At 43.4% G+C, this 15594-nt stretch overlaps 1 protein-coding gene across 2 annotated transcripts in view; it reads left to right on the top strand.

Annotated features, from left to right (window-relative positions):
• Gcat (Glycine C-acetyltransferase) overlaps window positions 1-15594 on the top strand; it is a 121365-nt gene that overhangs the window by 43597 nt on the left and 62174 nt on the right. For both annotated transcript variants that reach the window (XM_065437153.2, XM_065437152.2), the window contains exons 4-6: window positions 5714-5933; window positions 6252-6351; window positions 11096-11182. In XM_065437153.2, the coding sequence (XP_065293225.1) occupies window positions 5714-5933; window positions 6252-6351; window positions 11096-11182 (407 nt within the window). The remainder of the gene's footprint in view (window positions 1-5713; window positions 5934-6251; window positions 6352-11095; window positions 11183-15594) is intronic.

Raw genomic sequence — 15594 nt, 5'->3', positions numbered from 1 at the left:
AAGTTTACATTGAGGGAGGCATATCCTGGTAAAAGCGCGTCTGTTCTGGTCGTGTGCTTTGCACTTGCAGATGGTTAAAGAAGGGCTGCATTCCTTGCAAACACCAATGAAAGCATTGTCTTAATCGATTCCTACAGCACATGGGATCCACATACAGTAAGCACTCATTAACTCGAACCAGTATCTTGAAACATTAGTTGTTGGAATTTTTTTTTTCCAGCCAGGTAACCCATGTGTTTCTCACCCCTTATCTTGAAATGTTCTTGCATTGGACTCTGCAATCATGAAATTAATTTGTTTCATTTAGAATGCTTTCATTTACAATGCTCTCAGGGATGCATCAGTGTGGTTCATCATCATCATCATCACCATCAGCCTGGTTACACCCACTGCAGGGCAAAGGCCTCTCGCATACTTCTCCAACTACCCCATTCATGTACTAATTGTGGCCATGTCCCTGCGAACTTCTTAATCTCATCTGCCCACCTAACTTTCTGCCGCCCCCTGCTACGCTTCTCTCTCTTGGAATCCAGTCCGTAATCTTTAATGACCATCGGTTATCTTCCCTCCTCGTTACATGTCCTGCCCATGCCCATTTCTTTTTCTTGATTTCAAGTAAGATGTCACTAACTCGCGTTTGTTCCCTCACTCAATCTGCTCTTTTCTTATCCCTTAACGTTACACGCATCATTCTTCTTTCCATAGCTCGTTGCATCATCCTCAATTTAAGTAGAACCCTTTTCGTAAGCCTCCAGGTTTCTGCCCCATATGTGAGCACTGGTAAGACACAGCTGTTATACACTTTTAACACGACAGCGTTAAGCAACTCGTGTCGCAGAAAAGCCGTGTCATTGGCGTCGGCGGTGTTGGCCGTGAACGAAAAATCGTGGAAGGCAATCCATAAATAAAAACAACTTGCAAGATCGGCTGGGTGGGAATCGAATCAGGGTCTCCGGAGTGTGAGACGGAGACGCTACCACTCAGCCATGACTTAGATGGTTCAAGTGGGACAAAAGCACCTCTAGTGAATGCGGTGTTGCCTTAGAAACATGCCGTAGAATGTCATACTGCGGTGTATGTCGGTAATTATGAGCATGTAAATTACAGAAGTCGCAGTTAAATGCGTAGCGAACTATGTTTCCGCTACATTTCTTCTGCGCGTGGCGCACACGCAGAGCCATCTTGCGGCAAACACAGAAAACCCCCTCCTCGCAATGTACGGCGCTGCCCCAACAGGTGGCGCACCACTCACCTGCTTCTCCCCTTCGTCTCGTTTGAGCGCATTGGGGCCGTGCGGACATCGGTGCGAGGATGCCCCAATACCCTTGCGTTTAATAAGTTTTCTCACTCTTTCTCCCCTTCCAACTTCCAGCGTGTGTCACTCGAACCCTCGTGTTTAGGCGACGGGGCTCCTCTTTCCGCTCACAGCGCGATTCCTATGTGCAGCGTCCGATGCGGGACACCTCTGACGTGATCGCTGCACCGTAGCGCGTCTGGTCGGAAAGCGTCCCCTGCGATGTATGCCGTGCTGCTGGCGAGGAGTCATGCGTCTGCATAGTGCTCCCAAGCGAGATAGAGGATGATCCCGTCGAGGTGCCAGCGCCATGATTGCGTCCGCCTTCATGGCGCGTCACGGCCCGGTTGACCGTGCCGATCACGACGTTTGGCTCGCGTAGATCGTTTTTCCCTCCAAGGCATCGAGTTCTTTGCTCGTTTCACTTTTATCTTTGTGTGACTCAAAAGCATGCCGAGCGAATGAGTGGGCGGTGCGAATGGGGTGCGATAACGCTATTGCGTTCCACTCTTGAAGACGAAGCTTAAGCGTCCTTCAAGTTTTTCTCTTGAGGTTTAATGGCAGCCTGCTGTTCATGATCTGAGAATGCCTGCCAAATGCACCCCAGCCAACTCTTATTCTTCTGATTATTTCAGTCTCATGATCCGGATCTGCGGTCACTACCTGCCCTAAGTAGATGTATTCCCTTACCACTTCCAGTGCCTTGCTACCTATCGTAAACTGCTGTTCTCTTCGAGACTGTTAAACATTACTTTAGTTTTCTGCAGATTAATTTTTAGACCCACCCTTCTGCTTTACCTCTCCAGGTCAGGGAGCAGGCATTGCAGTTGATCCCCTGAGTTACTAAGGTATTCTCCATTAGCTCTTATCCCCAATTCTTCCCAATCCAGGTCTCTGAATACCTCCTGTAAACAGGCTGTGAATAGCATTGGAGAGATCGTATCTCCCTGCCTGATGCCTTTCTTTATTGGGATTTTGTTGCTTTCTTTATGGAGAATTACGGTGGCTGTGGAGCCGTTATAGTTATCTTTCAGCATTTTTACACATAGCTCTTCTACACTCTGATTCCATAATGCCTCCATGACTGCTGAGGTTTCGACTGAATCAAACACTTTCTCGTAATCAATGAAAGCCATATATAAAGGTTGGTTATATTCCGCACATTTCTCTATCACCTGATTGATAGAGTGAATATGGTCTATTGTTGAGCAGCCTTTACGGAATCCTGCCTGGTCCTTTGGTTGACAGAAGTCTAAAGTGTTTCCAATTCTATTTGCGATTACCTTAGTAAATACTTTGTAGGCAACGGACAATAAGCTGATTGGTCTATAATTTTTTGAGTATTTGGCGTCCCCTTTCTTATGGATTAGGATTATGTTAGCGTTCTTCCAAGATTCCGGTATGCTCGAGGTCATGAAGCATTGCGTATACAGGGTGGCCAGTTTTTCTAGAACAACCTGCCCACCATCCTTTAACAAATCTGCTGTTACCTGATCCTCCCCAGCTGCCTTCCCCCTTTGCATATCTCCTAAGGCTTTCTTTACTTCTTCCGGCGTTACCTTTGGGATTTCGAATTCCTCAAGACTATTCTCTCTTCCATTAACGTCGTGGGTGCCACTGGTACTGTATAAATCTCTATAGAACTCCTCAGCCACTTGCATGACCTCATCCATATTAGTAATGATATTGACGGCTTTGTCTCTTAATGCATACATCTGATTCTTGCCTATTCCTAGTTTTTTCTTCACTACTTTTAGGCTTCCTCCATTCCTGAGAGCATGTTCAATTCTATCCATATTATACTTCCTTTTGTCAGCTGTCTTACGCTTGTTGAATAACTTGGAAAGTTCTGCTAGTTCTATTCTAGCTGTAAGGTTAGAGGCTTTTATACAAGATCAGATCTTTCGCCTCCTGCGATAGATTACTGGTATCCTGTCTAACGGAGTTACCACCGACTTCTATTGCACTCTCATTAATGATGCCCATAAGATTGTCGTTCATTGCTTCAACACTAAGGTCCTCTTCCTGAGTGGTTACAGCATATTAATTGTGACCTTGAGCAAGATGATTGCAACTTTTGAGCAGGCATGATCAGACCACATGCTGCGCCTAAATGAAACCGGCATGCGAGCCCACAGTGTTTCAGAGAGATGCAGCTTGATAAGGATGCTCACTTCAGGCTCACATTATAGTGATGTGCAAATAGCGCTTCACTCGGGGGCAGCTGCTAAAGGCTTGACAGTTGTAGTCTTCCGCAGTTCTGTTTCGGTTTTCGAAGTGAAAGTGTTTGGAATTCGTTGCCGTGCAGAAAGTAGCAGTGTCAGCTTTTGTATCTCTGTAACTAGTCATATTTGGATGACTTGCCTCAAATATTTCATTAGGATCAATTCTCTTGACTCTGTGACAAGCACAATGTCTTAGCCCAGGGCCAGTAGTGCTGTTACTCATAGACACCGTGTCCCGTGCCGATGTACGCAAAAGTGATCAGGAATAGTATTACTGGCACCATTTGGAAAGGCTCTATGCAGTATATGTACGACCAGCGGGCTTCGATTGTCGTGATTTCACTTCTCTCAAAGCTCTGCTTATCTCAAAAACATGTTCCCACTGTTTATAGGTTTGAGTTAATGAGAGTTACCGTATTTCCATTTTTTCTTTTTTTAAATTGAAAGGAAAATAAGAGAAAAGGATTTAGCCATATTGCAATACTGACAGCTACTGATTTTCACATATCATTAAAGAGAAGTTGTAAGAAATGTATCAGATTCGGAGAGTAAGCTAAAGAGAGTAAAGAAAACCTGCATACAGTCCTAGACACACTGGAACACACAGGGACAAAGGCGAGAACAAGTTTCACCACACACTATAATGAGTCCCGACACATACATGTAATAAGAAGTTATGAACAGGTATATGAAGCGGCAATGTCACCCAAGACGAGCAGGGCCACAGATGAGGAATCTGCTTATTTTCCTCGTCTTTGCTCTTGGTTCCAGCATTCTCTCTGTAATTTATTCCGAGTAACAGTCCTAGGGGGGCTTCACTGATGGATGTCTTCTCCATACACTTTATATCTCTGAAAAAGAAAAAAAAAGCAAGGTATGCCTCATATAGAATAACAGATGTACCATCGTTTTGATCTCACTAACACTGAACAATTCAACATCACATAGATTTTTTTTTTTTTAGCGTTTAGAACTTTGTGACTGGCTGAGCCCAATACAACATAATTGTGCAGGCACATTTTTTAGCCACTCTTCTTGAACATTTTGCTGTGTTATTGAAATTGATGTATAGTGCATGGAGCAGAAACATTCATTGCCATTGCAGCACAGTCACCAGCACAGACCTGATAGGGTGAAGCTTCTGCTATGTGTGATGGCTGTGGCGAGTGCAAGGACAGGGTTGCTGCTCGCTTTCATCAAGAGCAGTGGAGAGCAACGCTTTAAAAAGACTGAGAATGTTACAGGTGGCATTTTGTAAAGACTGTGCAGAACATGCAAATATTCGTATATTCTGTGCAGAATTGCGTATATTCTGCAGAATATGCAGATTATACCGGCCAAAACAGTAAATCAGTGTACACTGATAAAGTTGTGAATGAAACCGCTGCAGACACAGGATGGAGGGAAATTACAACACAGGACGGTTCATCTTTGTTCATCTTTACCGATGAACAACCGCCTTGTGCTGTCGTCTCCCTCCGTCTTGTCTATGTAGCGGTTTTATTCACAATGTCTCACCAACTGGCCTACAACTTTACCCTGCTAAGCTGATTAAGTGTTCTTTCAAAACCATATATTCATTAATTTTGCGGTAATAGGTTGGTTATTAAAAGATCAATTAAATATTAAAGTACCATTTTTTTTATTTCGTGCCGAAATCCTAGCACTGGTATGTCAGTGTCACATCATGCATTTTGTGTACTTAGACCATTGTGGCCCAGTAAAAGTTCGTGAACCTTTCCAAGTTCTGTCTGGCTCTTCTGGTATAACGCAATGCCAGTTCATCTTTACCGATGAAACGTTAACTAGGTCTGAGCAGATGCCACCAAAATTCATCACATCATGGCAACCCAGTGCAGAAACTTCAAGGCACTGTCGCTGCCCATCTTTACCTTCTGCATCTTTTCTAAAGGCTTGCCTAGCTTCTCCTCATGGCAAGAATGGCTTTTTTAGTGTTGTAGGAGGGTAGCTTACTGAAAGAGCTTAAAAATTCTTTATTTAGTGTCCCCTAAGACAGCTATTTTAGTGGCATCAGGCAAAGTACTTACTGTCATGGCACATCATTGTATGAGATTGAATGATGGCAAACAAGTGTACGATGTGAGATACATTGGGCATGGCAGTTGTTTCCAGTGTGTGTACTGTTGAGGTATGGTGGTCCACAACATGTCAAAGTGAGGACTGGCCAATGCAGGACATCCACAAGGACCTGGAACAGAAGATTTCACGCTTCCACGGCCGGGAGGATGCCATCTTGTATGCCAGCTGCTTTGATGCCAATGCAGGCATCTTCGAGGTTCTTTTGAGCCCAGAGGATGCGGTGCTGTCGGACGAGCTGAACCATGCCTCTATCATTGATGGAATCCGGCTTTGCAAGGCACAAAAGTACCGCTTCAAGCACCGAGACATGAATGGTACACACCAAATCGCAAAGTTAGCTCTCGGACTCTGCATCACATTTATTCCAGCGGCAGGCATTCCATCCCAAACTTTGCGCAGAACACATGCACATTGTCACTTCAACATATGCACATTGTCATTTTGTCTGCTTCTTGCCTGACGGTCTTCGCATTGAGCTTCATTGCCAAAGTCCGCTTTGTGTCTTTTAATGCGTCATTTTGTCTTGCTGACTCATAAATGCTTTGCTTACACTGATTTCCCCGGTGCGCAATACCTGGATGATTTTGTCTTGTGAGCATGCAACTTGTGAAAATGTGTCATCCGTGTTTCAGACCTGGAGGAGAAACTGCAGGACGCTGTTGGAAAGAGTCGCCAGAGGCTCATAGTCACCGATGGAGTCTTCAGCATGGATGGCAATGTGGCGCCTCTGAGGTGCGTGCTGCCCTGCATCTTTCTAAGGCATCTTTCAAGCTGAGATGGCAGCCTAATCAGGGGAGAGCTAATTTTTTGTGTGCTTGCCTGAATTTTCATCCAGGACTGCCAAGTTAGAAATGGAAGAAATGCACAACTTTTAAAGGGCTCTGCAACATGCCTTGAGTTGCCCACTTTCCTGCACATAACATGCAATTTGAAGGTGAACAGCCAAGACATTTTAAAAATGGCGTAATGGACTGGACAATGTCACCTTTTCTTTGCACGACCTTATTAGTTTAGGTGCACATAACTAAATGTCTGGTAATGGCAGATTAGCCCACTTTATTAAAGCTTATTAATGATTGTTTTGAAAAATTGCTTTACGGAGATTATCATAATTGCAGAATTGAAGCTTGTCAGTGCTCAAGCCATGACCGATTCTCTGCAAATACTCTCTAAACATAGGAACGCTTATAAAGGGGCACATTTCAAGGAAACTCGGTAAGTTAAATTAAGGTAAAGGCTTGAAGGCAGCACCAGTATTACTAAAGTGCACAGAGGCAATGCACCGGGTGATCTATCTTTATGGAAAGAGATATAAAAGAAAAAGGATTGTACAGATGCAAAGAAGCTTTCTTCACTATTCATCGCTTCAGTATGGCGAGCTCTTGATGGACATGTGGTTTGGAATTGGAGGGGAAAAGGTCCAGTTTTGTTGAAGAATAACCCAACAATAGATGGCATGTTTAAAATTGCCGAATTTGCTCTACCCATCCCACAATAAGCGTGCCATTCTGGGATGAGCCTTGAAACAGGTGCTAAGTGATTTTAATTCATTAGCGATCAAACTGCAATGGCTGCTTAGCATAACTTATGTCTGCTTTGCTGAAGGTTGAGTAGTAGAGAAAGCATCCCTTCATTGGTTTAATAATATATTTTTTAAATGTCTGTTTAAATAAAAAGAAAACTGGTATACACTGTGCCAGTGTCACAGTTGCATATGTGTTCCTCCTACAAGTATTACTCCTATCAATTTTAGGCCTGATAAAAAAAAAGAAATACTTAAAACGTTCTAGACTTGGTGCAAGTAGAGTACGCTGTAGCCAGTTGGCCTTTAAAACACAAAAGCATCATCATCACCAGCAGCAGCCCATTTTATGTCCACTGCAGGACCAAGGCCTCTCCTTGCGGTCTCAAATTACCCCTGTCCTGTGCCAACCGATTCCAACTAGCGCTCACGAGTTTCCTAATTTCATCGCCCCACCTAGCCTTCTGCCGTCTTTGACTGCACTTCCCTTCTCTTCGTACTGATTCTGTAACCCTAATGGTGCAACGGTTATCTAACCTGCGCATTACATCATGTGCCCAGCTCCATTTCTTTCTCTTAATATGAATTAGAATGTCGGCTATACTCGTTTGCTCTCTGATCCAAACCGCTCTCTTTCTGTCTCTTAACGGTATGCCTAGCAATCTTCATTCCATCACTCTTTGCGCAGTCCTTAACTTGTTCTCAAGCTTCTTTGTCAGTATCCAATTATCTGTCAAATATGTCAGCACCGGTAAAATGCACTGATTGTACACTTCCTTTTCAATGATAAAGGTAAGCTTCCAGTCAGGAGCTGACAATGTCTGCCGTATGCGATCCAACCCATTTTTTTTTAAATGAATTTCCTTCTCATGATCAGGTTTCCCTGTGATTAATTGACCTAGGTAAACATACTCCTTCGCAGACTCTAGAGGCTGACTGGCGACACTGAACTCTTGTTCCCTTACACGGCTATTCATGGTTACCTTTGTCTTCTGCATGTTAATCTTCAACCCCACTCTTGTACTCTCTCTGTTAAGGTCCTCAATCATTTGTTGTAACTCATCTGCAGTCTTGCTGAATAAAACAATGTGATTGGCTAACCGAAGGTTGCCGAAATATTCGCCGTCGATCCTTACTCCTAAGCCTTCCCAGTTTAATACCTTAAATACTTCTTCCAAGCATGCAGTGAATAGCATTGGATAGATTGTGTCCCCTTCCTGACCCCTTTCTTTATAGGCATCTTCCTGCTTTTCTTGTGTAGAATTAAGGTAGCTGTAGAGCCTCTGTTGATATTTTCCAAGGTATTTACTTAAGCGTTCTGTACTCCTTGATTATGTAATGCCTCTATGACTGCAGGTATCTACTGAATCAAATGCCTTTTCGTAATCTATGAAAGCCGTTTAGGGAGGCTTATTGTACTCTGGATTTCTCGATAACCTGAATAATGTACTGTAGTTGCACTGAGTAGTGGTTCCACGTACTAGCGAACAATAGGCAATCTTTGAATATAATTAAGTGTAATAACGATCTTTTTTAGCCAGAGAAGTAACAATGTACAAGTCTTTCTAATGCATCCTATTGGTTGGGCTTTATATTGATTATCAAGTGGTCCACATGACATGGCCATGCCAAAAGACTCTTGGAACCAAACACCTAAGAATTTTTGCTCAGGTGTTTGCTGAATACTCTTGGTTCTATACGTAAAATGCATTATGTGTCGATCACGTTTAATTGGAGGAGAAAAAATGATGTATTTGGTTTTAGGGGCATTTAATTGTAGACAATTATCATTTAGCCATTTGGATAGCTTTTGTAGATAATGATTAGTCATTTCATGAAGTTCACATTTCATCCATGAAGTAAAAGATATGGTAGTATCCTCAAACATTATTCTATCAAGGATGTTGTCAATCTGAGTTATGTCATTGATGTATAACAAACAGGGTAGGACCCGATAGTGATCCTTCAGGGACTCCATTTGTTACTTCTAACCGTGTAGAGGAATAATTGTTAACATTTGTAAATTGAAAGCGTTTCTCAAGATACTAGTTGGTTATTAATTTCAGTGACGAGACATGTATTCCATAACATTGCAATATTAGTAGTAGTATACTATGATGAACCGAATCAAACACTTTTCGTGAGTCTAGAAGCAGCCCTGATGTATAGTCCTTCTTTTCTGCACCTTGTATAGTTTTCTCCTTTCCATGAAGTAGCACTTGTTCAGTTGACTTATGTCTTTGAAATCCAAACTGCGAACTAGGTGTGATATTATATTTCTCTAAGAACTTTGTTATGCAATCATTAATTGCCAACTCAAAGACTTTTGATGAAACAGGTAATACTGATATTGGCTGCTAATTTGTGAGGGTGTTTCTTTTTTCTCTGGATTTGAATATTGGAACAACCCTTGCTATCGTCAGTTGGTCAGGGAAGATGCCAGTGTTGAACATTAAGTTAATAATATGAGCGAGAGCGTTCTTTAGTAACTTGGAAAGATACTTTACTGGTTCAGCCCTAAATTCGTCATAACCAGCGGAGACATAATTTTTTATTCTATCAAGTAACTTTTCAGTTTCTTGCAGGGAGGCATTATGCATAACAAAAGAATTTGGCATGGAACTGACGTGTCTTGTAGGTTGCTGATTGCCTATAGTTGCACTATCTGCCTTCCCTGATTGTATAAAATACTACTCATTGAAAGTAAATGAGAAGAAAGGAGGTTAACCGAGGGACTCGATTTTTATTAAATGCATCATAAGAAGCCAACAAACATTGACACCAAGGACAACATAGGGGAAAAAATTTGTACTTAATAAATCAATTTAATGGAAATGAAAGTGGATGAGAAAAAAACAACTTGCTGCAGGTGGGGAACGATCCCATGTCTTCGCATTATGCATGTAATGCTCTACTAATTGAGCTACAACGGCGCTGTTTCCCCGTCCGCTTTCTTGGGTATTTATGTGTCCTAGTAGAACCCTGGGAGTGTTAGTCATCGCCACCACTCACAAACCTTGGCGGTGGATGTGGGACATCCTTTCTGCCGCAGGTGTCACGAGTTTGTCATCTTTTTTGGGTGAAGGCAACTGGTTAATAAACCCACACATGCTACCTGATGGCATCAATGTAGCTGGATTCGAGACCCTCATTATGTAATAAATGAGAAGAAAGGGGCTCAACCGAGGGACCCAACTTTTATTAGTCCTATCATATGTTATTTATTCATTTATTTCATTTATTAAGCACAAATAATTTCCCGTATGTTGTCTTTGTCAATGTTTGTTGGCTTACGATATACCCACTGAAGGTGTTAGCCAAACGCTACCCTGCTGTCGCATTTCCAGTTATCTCAATCTATTGTATGCTGGTTGCACTTTTTATGCTTGTCAATCTGTTTACTGTTTCTCATATCTTTTTTGCATTAGTTTGATGGCAAAGAAATAAACTTTCATAGTAATTTTATTTTGTTTTCTTTAGGTCTGAACTCAGTTTATTTGGAGCCTTTTTGAGCTCCTTGAATAGATTTACATCGCACATAGTAAAAAGTGTGGTACAGCTTGTTTTTTTCTCTTATTCTTCTGTATAGTGCAGGCTTAATCCACGGTTTTCTTATTGCTTTCTTATTCTTTCAGTCACATTGTGAAGGAAATGCATCATCATAACTCATTTTTAACTTTCTGTAGAAGTTTTTGTAAGCACCATTAGGATCACTGCAGTCATCCACCAAAGAAAAACATTTTTCGAGCTATTTGTCGTTTATCACTCGATACTTACTTCAGAATGTAGTCTGCATGCAATGTAATAGCTCAAAACACGGGCAGATGATCGCTTGTGTCTCTAAATATCACTCCACCCATTAGTTCTGATACACTGATATTCATAACACATTCCGCGAGCCTTTTGAAATCTGGGTGCAAAATTTTTTTTTATTTGCCCATTTTGTCCATGCAGGGACATTTGTGACCTCGCCGACCGATACAATGCCATGGTGTTTGTGGACGAGTGCCATGCTACGGGTTTCTTTGGCAACACTGGCAGGTGATTTTTCTCTCTTTGTGCCTCACCTCGGTGGCATGTGCGGTGAACAGCTAGGCAGGGCAGGAAACAGCTGTCATTTTGTAGCCGCCGGCTTTAAGTTTTGGCGATATCAGCTTGACAGAACGCAGGTTGCTAGTATCTCCAGTGAGGTATTGCACTGAATGCCATGTGAGACAAAAGTTAATGCATCCTCGAAAGTGATCTATCAAAAATGTGTGCCTATGAATTCACTTTAAAGCGCTGTAGACTGTAAAGTACTAATTTTCACGAGCTAAGATGTCGCCTGTTTAGAAACCATACGTGGATATCTTTTCTGAGGTGTGAGTGCACTAATAAGAAAGATTCTGCAGATGTGCACATCTGCGGATCAAGTGAGGCGGGGCTTGCTGCTTGCTGTCAGCTGGCATGTCCTTCTCTGCCAGTGCTAGTGCAGAGGATGCATTCAATGACAGCACCACTGGTGGTGAAAAAAGTTTTGAAATGCACAGGAAATGTTCATGTACTCCATGGCTCTTTTCATTGATTGAGGAAATGTAAAAAAAAAAAAATTCATTTCACCATCTTTCAGAGGAATTGGTCATAACACAAAAGTGAAACATGTATTCTAAAAAAGCACTGGCAGCTTTGTTCCACATTCGCAATTACAAGTCCATGAACATGTGCAGTCTTTATGAATTACAGTGATAGCAAGCACACTATGCCAGTTTGGCTGCATGCTTAAAGGGCCACTCACCAGGCCACATAGCAGATTTCGGTTATATGCTGAGAGTTGTTACATGCTCTCTAGGGAGCATTCTGGCGCGATAATTTTTCAAATTGGTTCAATAATATCCAAGATAGAAATATTTCAGTGCTGCAAGGCCATGATTTCAGGAAGCGAGTGCCTCTGCAGAGAGAGACACTCTCTCCACTTGCTCTGTCTAGACTCTGCAAGCGAAACTCCTTCCCTGTGTTCTCCCATACCGGAGCTCGAGGATCGCGTGACTCATACATCACGGGCCCCGCCTACATTTTTTCGCCCTCGATTTTTTGCTCACTGGTGCACTTCCGCTGACGGTCTCGTGCATGAGCTGTCACATTTGTCTTGTTTCGCTGAGCACTCAATATTGCGCACTGTGCACGAAAACACCTCACTAGCGGTATGAGTCAGTGCTACGTGAATACTGAGGCAGACACAAGCGGATCACAGAGCATGATCGTGCGCAGGAACATTGTAGAAAATGACATAGTTTCGTTATCTGCGCGCACGACTGCACGACTTGGGAACAAGTTGCTAAAACTGAAGTACATGTCTCTTGCTGTGGTGCAAAGTAAAACAAAAACACACAGGCATTCGGTTTGAGTGTTTTATTACTTCTCTAAACTTTAATTCGTCTATTGAAGCACCAGATTACACAAATAACAGATGTTGTCTGGAACAATTATAGAAATCGTGTGCCCCTGTGAGCGACGTCACGACACAAGCACGTGTACGTAGGCGCACTTATGCGATATGCATCGACTCTCTCCGACTGGCAGCACAGCGCCCGCAAGGAGAAGGGCAAACAGTGTTCAGTTCAAAATTTCAGCACTTTCCACCGCACATAGTGATGTAAACTTAACAGACACAATCGTTAGCTGGCATTGTATGCATGGCGCTCTGTCAGCTCAAAATGTTTAAAAATTAATTAATTTTATTTACAGTATACTGCGGTCACAAAGGACCATGCAGGTGGAAAATTGTTTATACAATTGCCCAGTATTGTGGCACGAATGAAGCTGCGCGGCACACAAGCACACAAAGTGGATGATAGAAATCAAACATAACCAAAAGCATTAAAAGAAACTGGTTCAACCAGCCCAGATAAGATATTACAGCTCATTGGAGGGTGCGAAATAATACACTTCACAATCGAGTGCAATACATATAACATCAGGAAGATGCAAAAAAAAAAAAAAACTCGCCCCTGAAATACGTCAGTTGAACAAACGGAATGTTTTGCAAATTATGAACTAACACTGCATCAATAAAACATTTAGATTTCAGAGAAGTGACAAAATATTAAAGTACTAATAAATCAAGTAATGCACTTTCAAAAGCACTTGCAGAGTTTGATGAAAAAATTTTTTCAGGCAGTGAATTTCAATCAGTAGCAGTTTGCGAAAAAAATTAGTACTTGAAAACGTTTTTGCGCGTTTGATACGGAAGTACCACAAAAACCTGCGTATAATACGAGTTTTTTTTTTCCTATTTTTAGCGACCCTAATTTTCGCCTCGTATTATATGCGGATCGAAACAAAAATTTAAGTCAGAAATTTGGGCTAGAAGTTTTGATTTCGTTATTGCTGCATGGCTATGGCTTGACTTCGTTATTGCTGCGTGGCTATGGCTTGGCTTCCTTATTGTTGCATGGCTACGGTTTGGTTTCGTTATTGCTGTGTGACTACAGCATCGTTTCTTTATTATTTAGTGTGCACCTTGGCAGCACACGTGTAAACCACGCTTCGGGAAGTGCATCTTTTTTATTCCGCATTGAAGGACCAAGATGTCCGGACAACGAAAACAGTACTCAGCTGCTTTCAAGAGAAAGGTTATTTTAGCCGCACAGGACATCGGCAACAGCGCGGCCGGGCGGCAGTTTGGCGTCAACGAGGGAAGCATTCGTGGATGGCGTCGACAGAAGGAAGCCCTTCTCCTGTGCAGCGAAACGCAAAGAAGTTTTTGTGGCCTGAAGGGTGGAACATTCCTGGAAATCGAACTCGCCCTGACGGAGTTTGTACGCCCACAGCGAGCCGTGCATCTAGCTGTGAGTGTGGAGCTTATGCAGGCAAAAGCTAAGGAGCTTGCAAGAGAAAAAGGGCTACCGAGCTCTGCCTTCAAAGTGAGCAAGCACTGGATTTATCGCTACATGTGCCGTGCTAGTTTTTCCTTACGCCACTGAACTTCGATTTCGCAAAAGCTGCCCGAATTGTTCGAAGAGCTGCTTGTGGCTTTCCAGCGCCACAGTGCCACGTTATTTCGCTGCGCAAGTTCAAGAACTTCCAGCTAGGGCAAATCGGCAATGCTGACCAAATGCCGTTTTATCTGGACATGCCATTGCCCCTCACCATGCACAAAAGGGACTCTAAACAAGTTTATGTCCGGTCTACCGGCAACGACAAATGCAAGCTTCCGCTCTGTGTCGTCTTCAAGTTCAAGACTGCCTAAAGGCGAGGAGCTGCCAAAAATGTGGTCATGAGATGCCTTGAGAAAGACTGGGGCCGTATTCTGTAGCGGTTCGCTTTGGAACTGGTTCAGTCTGGCTGTTACGTCTGGATTACGTCACTCGGAGAAAGAGTGGAACGGGGCCGCGTGAGGGGAACCAATCAACGAGTGGCGGTCTGCCGGAAGAACACGTCATCATTTTTGTTTGTACTTGGGGGACGGTATAGCAATTGAAGGATGTTGCTGGTATGATAAAAAAACATTGGTTTTTATAGAACACTTGCAAGTATAATTTTCAGTAGTAAATGTGAGCTTGCGGCGCAGACAGCTACTGAGAGTTGTAATTTTATTTGTGTTGTTTTCTTATTTAGTCATTAGGTGGTGTGCCATGCGTTATGCAAACAACTTGCCTCGCTTTGTTTATGTTTTGGACTTGTTCGCGCGCCGAAACCGAAACGATGTCGACACAAAAGGCCAGGCGGCTGGGTCCTCATGTTTCAGCGAGGCAGCGCGAAATACTCGTTTCATTTGTCGAGGAGCACCCCTACCTAGCGAAGGCGTCTTGTGTGTTGGGCCAGCAGCTGACGGCGGCTTTCTGTTGCGCCGTGGATGGGAATCTAACCCATCCTTTTTCTTTGCCCACAACCGTAATGGCCTTGGCGAAGGCTGTAATGATCCTGCTGACCGAAGGCTGCGACAGTGCAATCGCTTCTTCATTCCCAACGCACCGTTGAAAGCTCCCGGTGGCAAAAAAACGCAGCGCGCACAGCACTTTCATCATAGTGTCGACACCACGAAATCTATGAGGTCCGAGGTGTTCTTCCAGCTCATCGCAAAGACGTCGCACTATGTCTTTGGAAAGCCTAAAATGCCTTCGAAACTCTTCTTCGGCCATGCCAAACGCATTGCGTTGTTGCCACTCGTCGCGTCATTGTCTTTCGGCGCTCGCCAGCAGCACAACCAAAGGAGCCGCTATTGCCGTCTCTGTCTCGTCTCGTCTAGGTGCCGGCTCGTCAGCTGGCGCGAGACTAGCCGGCAGCCACGGTTGCCCTAGCAACCCTCGACATCATGCTTGCCACCACGCGCGACCCTCGAGCGAACCATATCTCCGCGGTTCCTTTCGTAGCAGGGAACCGGTTCCTTTCGAGATGATTGACAACCTGTGTGACGTCAACAAAATTTGTCGTCCCGCCCACCAGCGATGACGACAACGAAGCGCTGACCAATA

Source organism: Dermacentor albipictus, chromosome 1 (assembly GCF_038994185.2).
Source record: "Dermacentor albipictus isolate Rhodes 1998 colony chromosome 1, USDA_Dalb.pri_finalv2, whole genome shotgun sequence".
NCBI lineage: Eukaryota > Metazoa > Arthropoda > Arachnida > Ixodida > Ixodidae > Dermacentor > Dermacentor albipictus.
The sequence above is the reverse complement of the archived record's forward strand: the minus strand, read 5'-3'. Positions and strand labels throughout refer to the sequence as shown.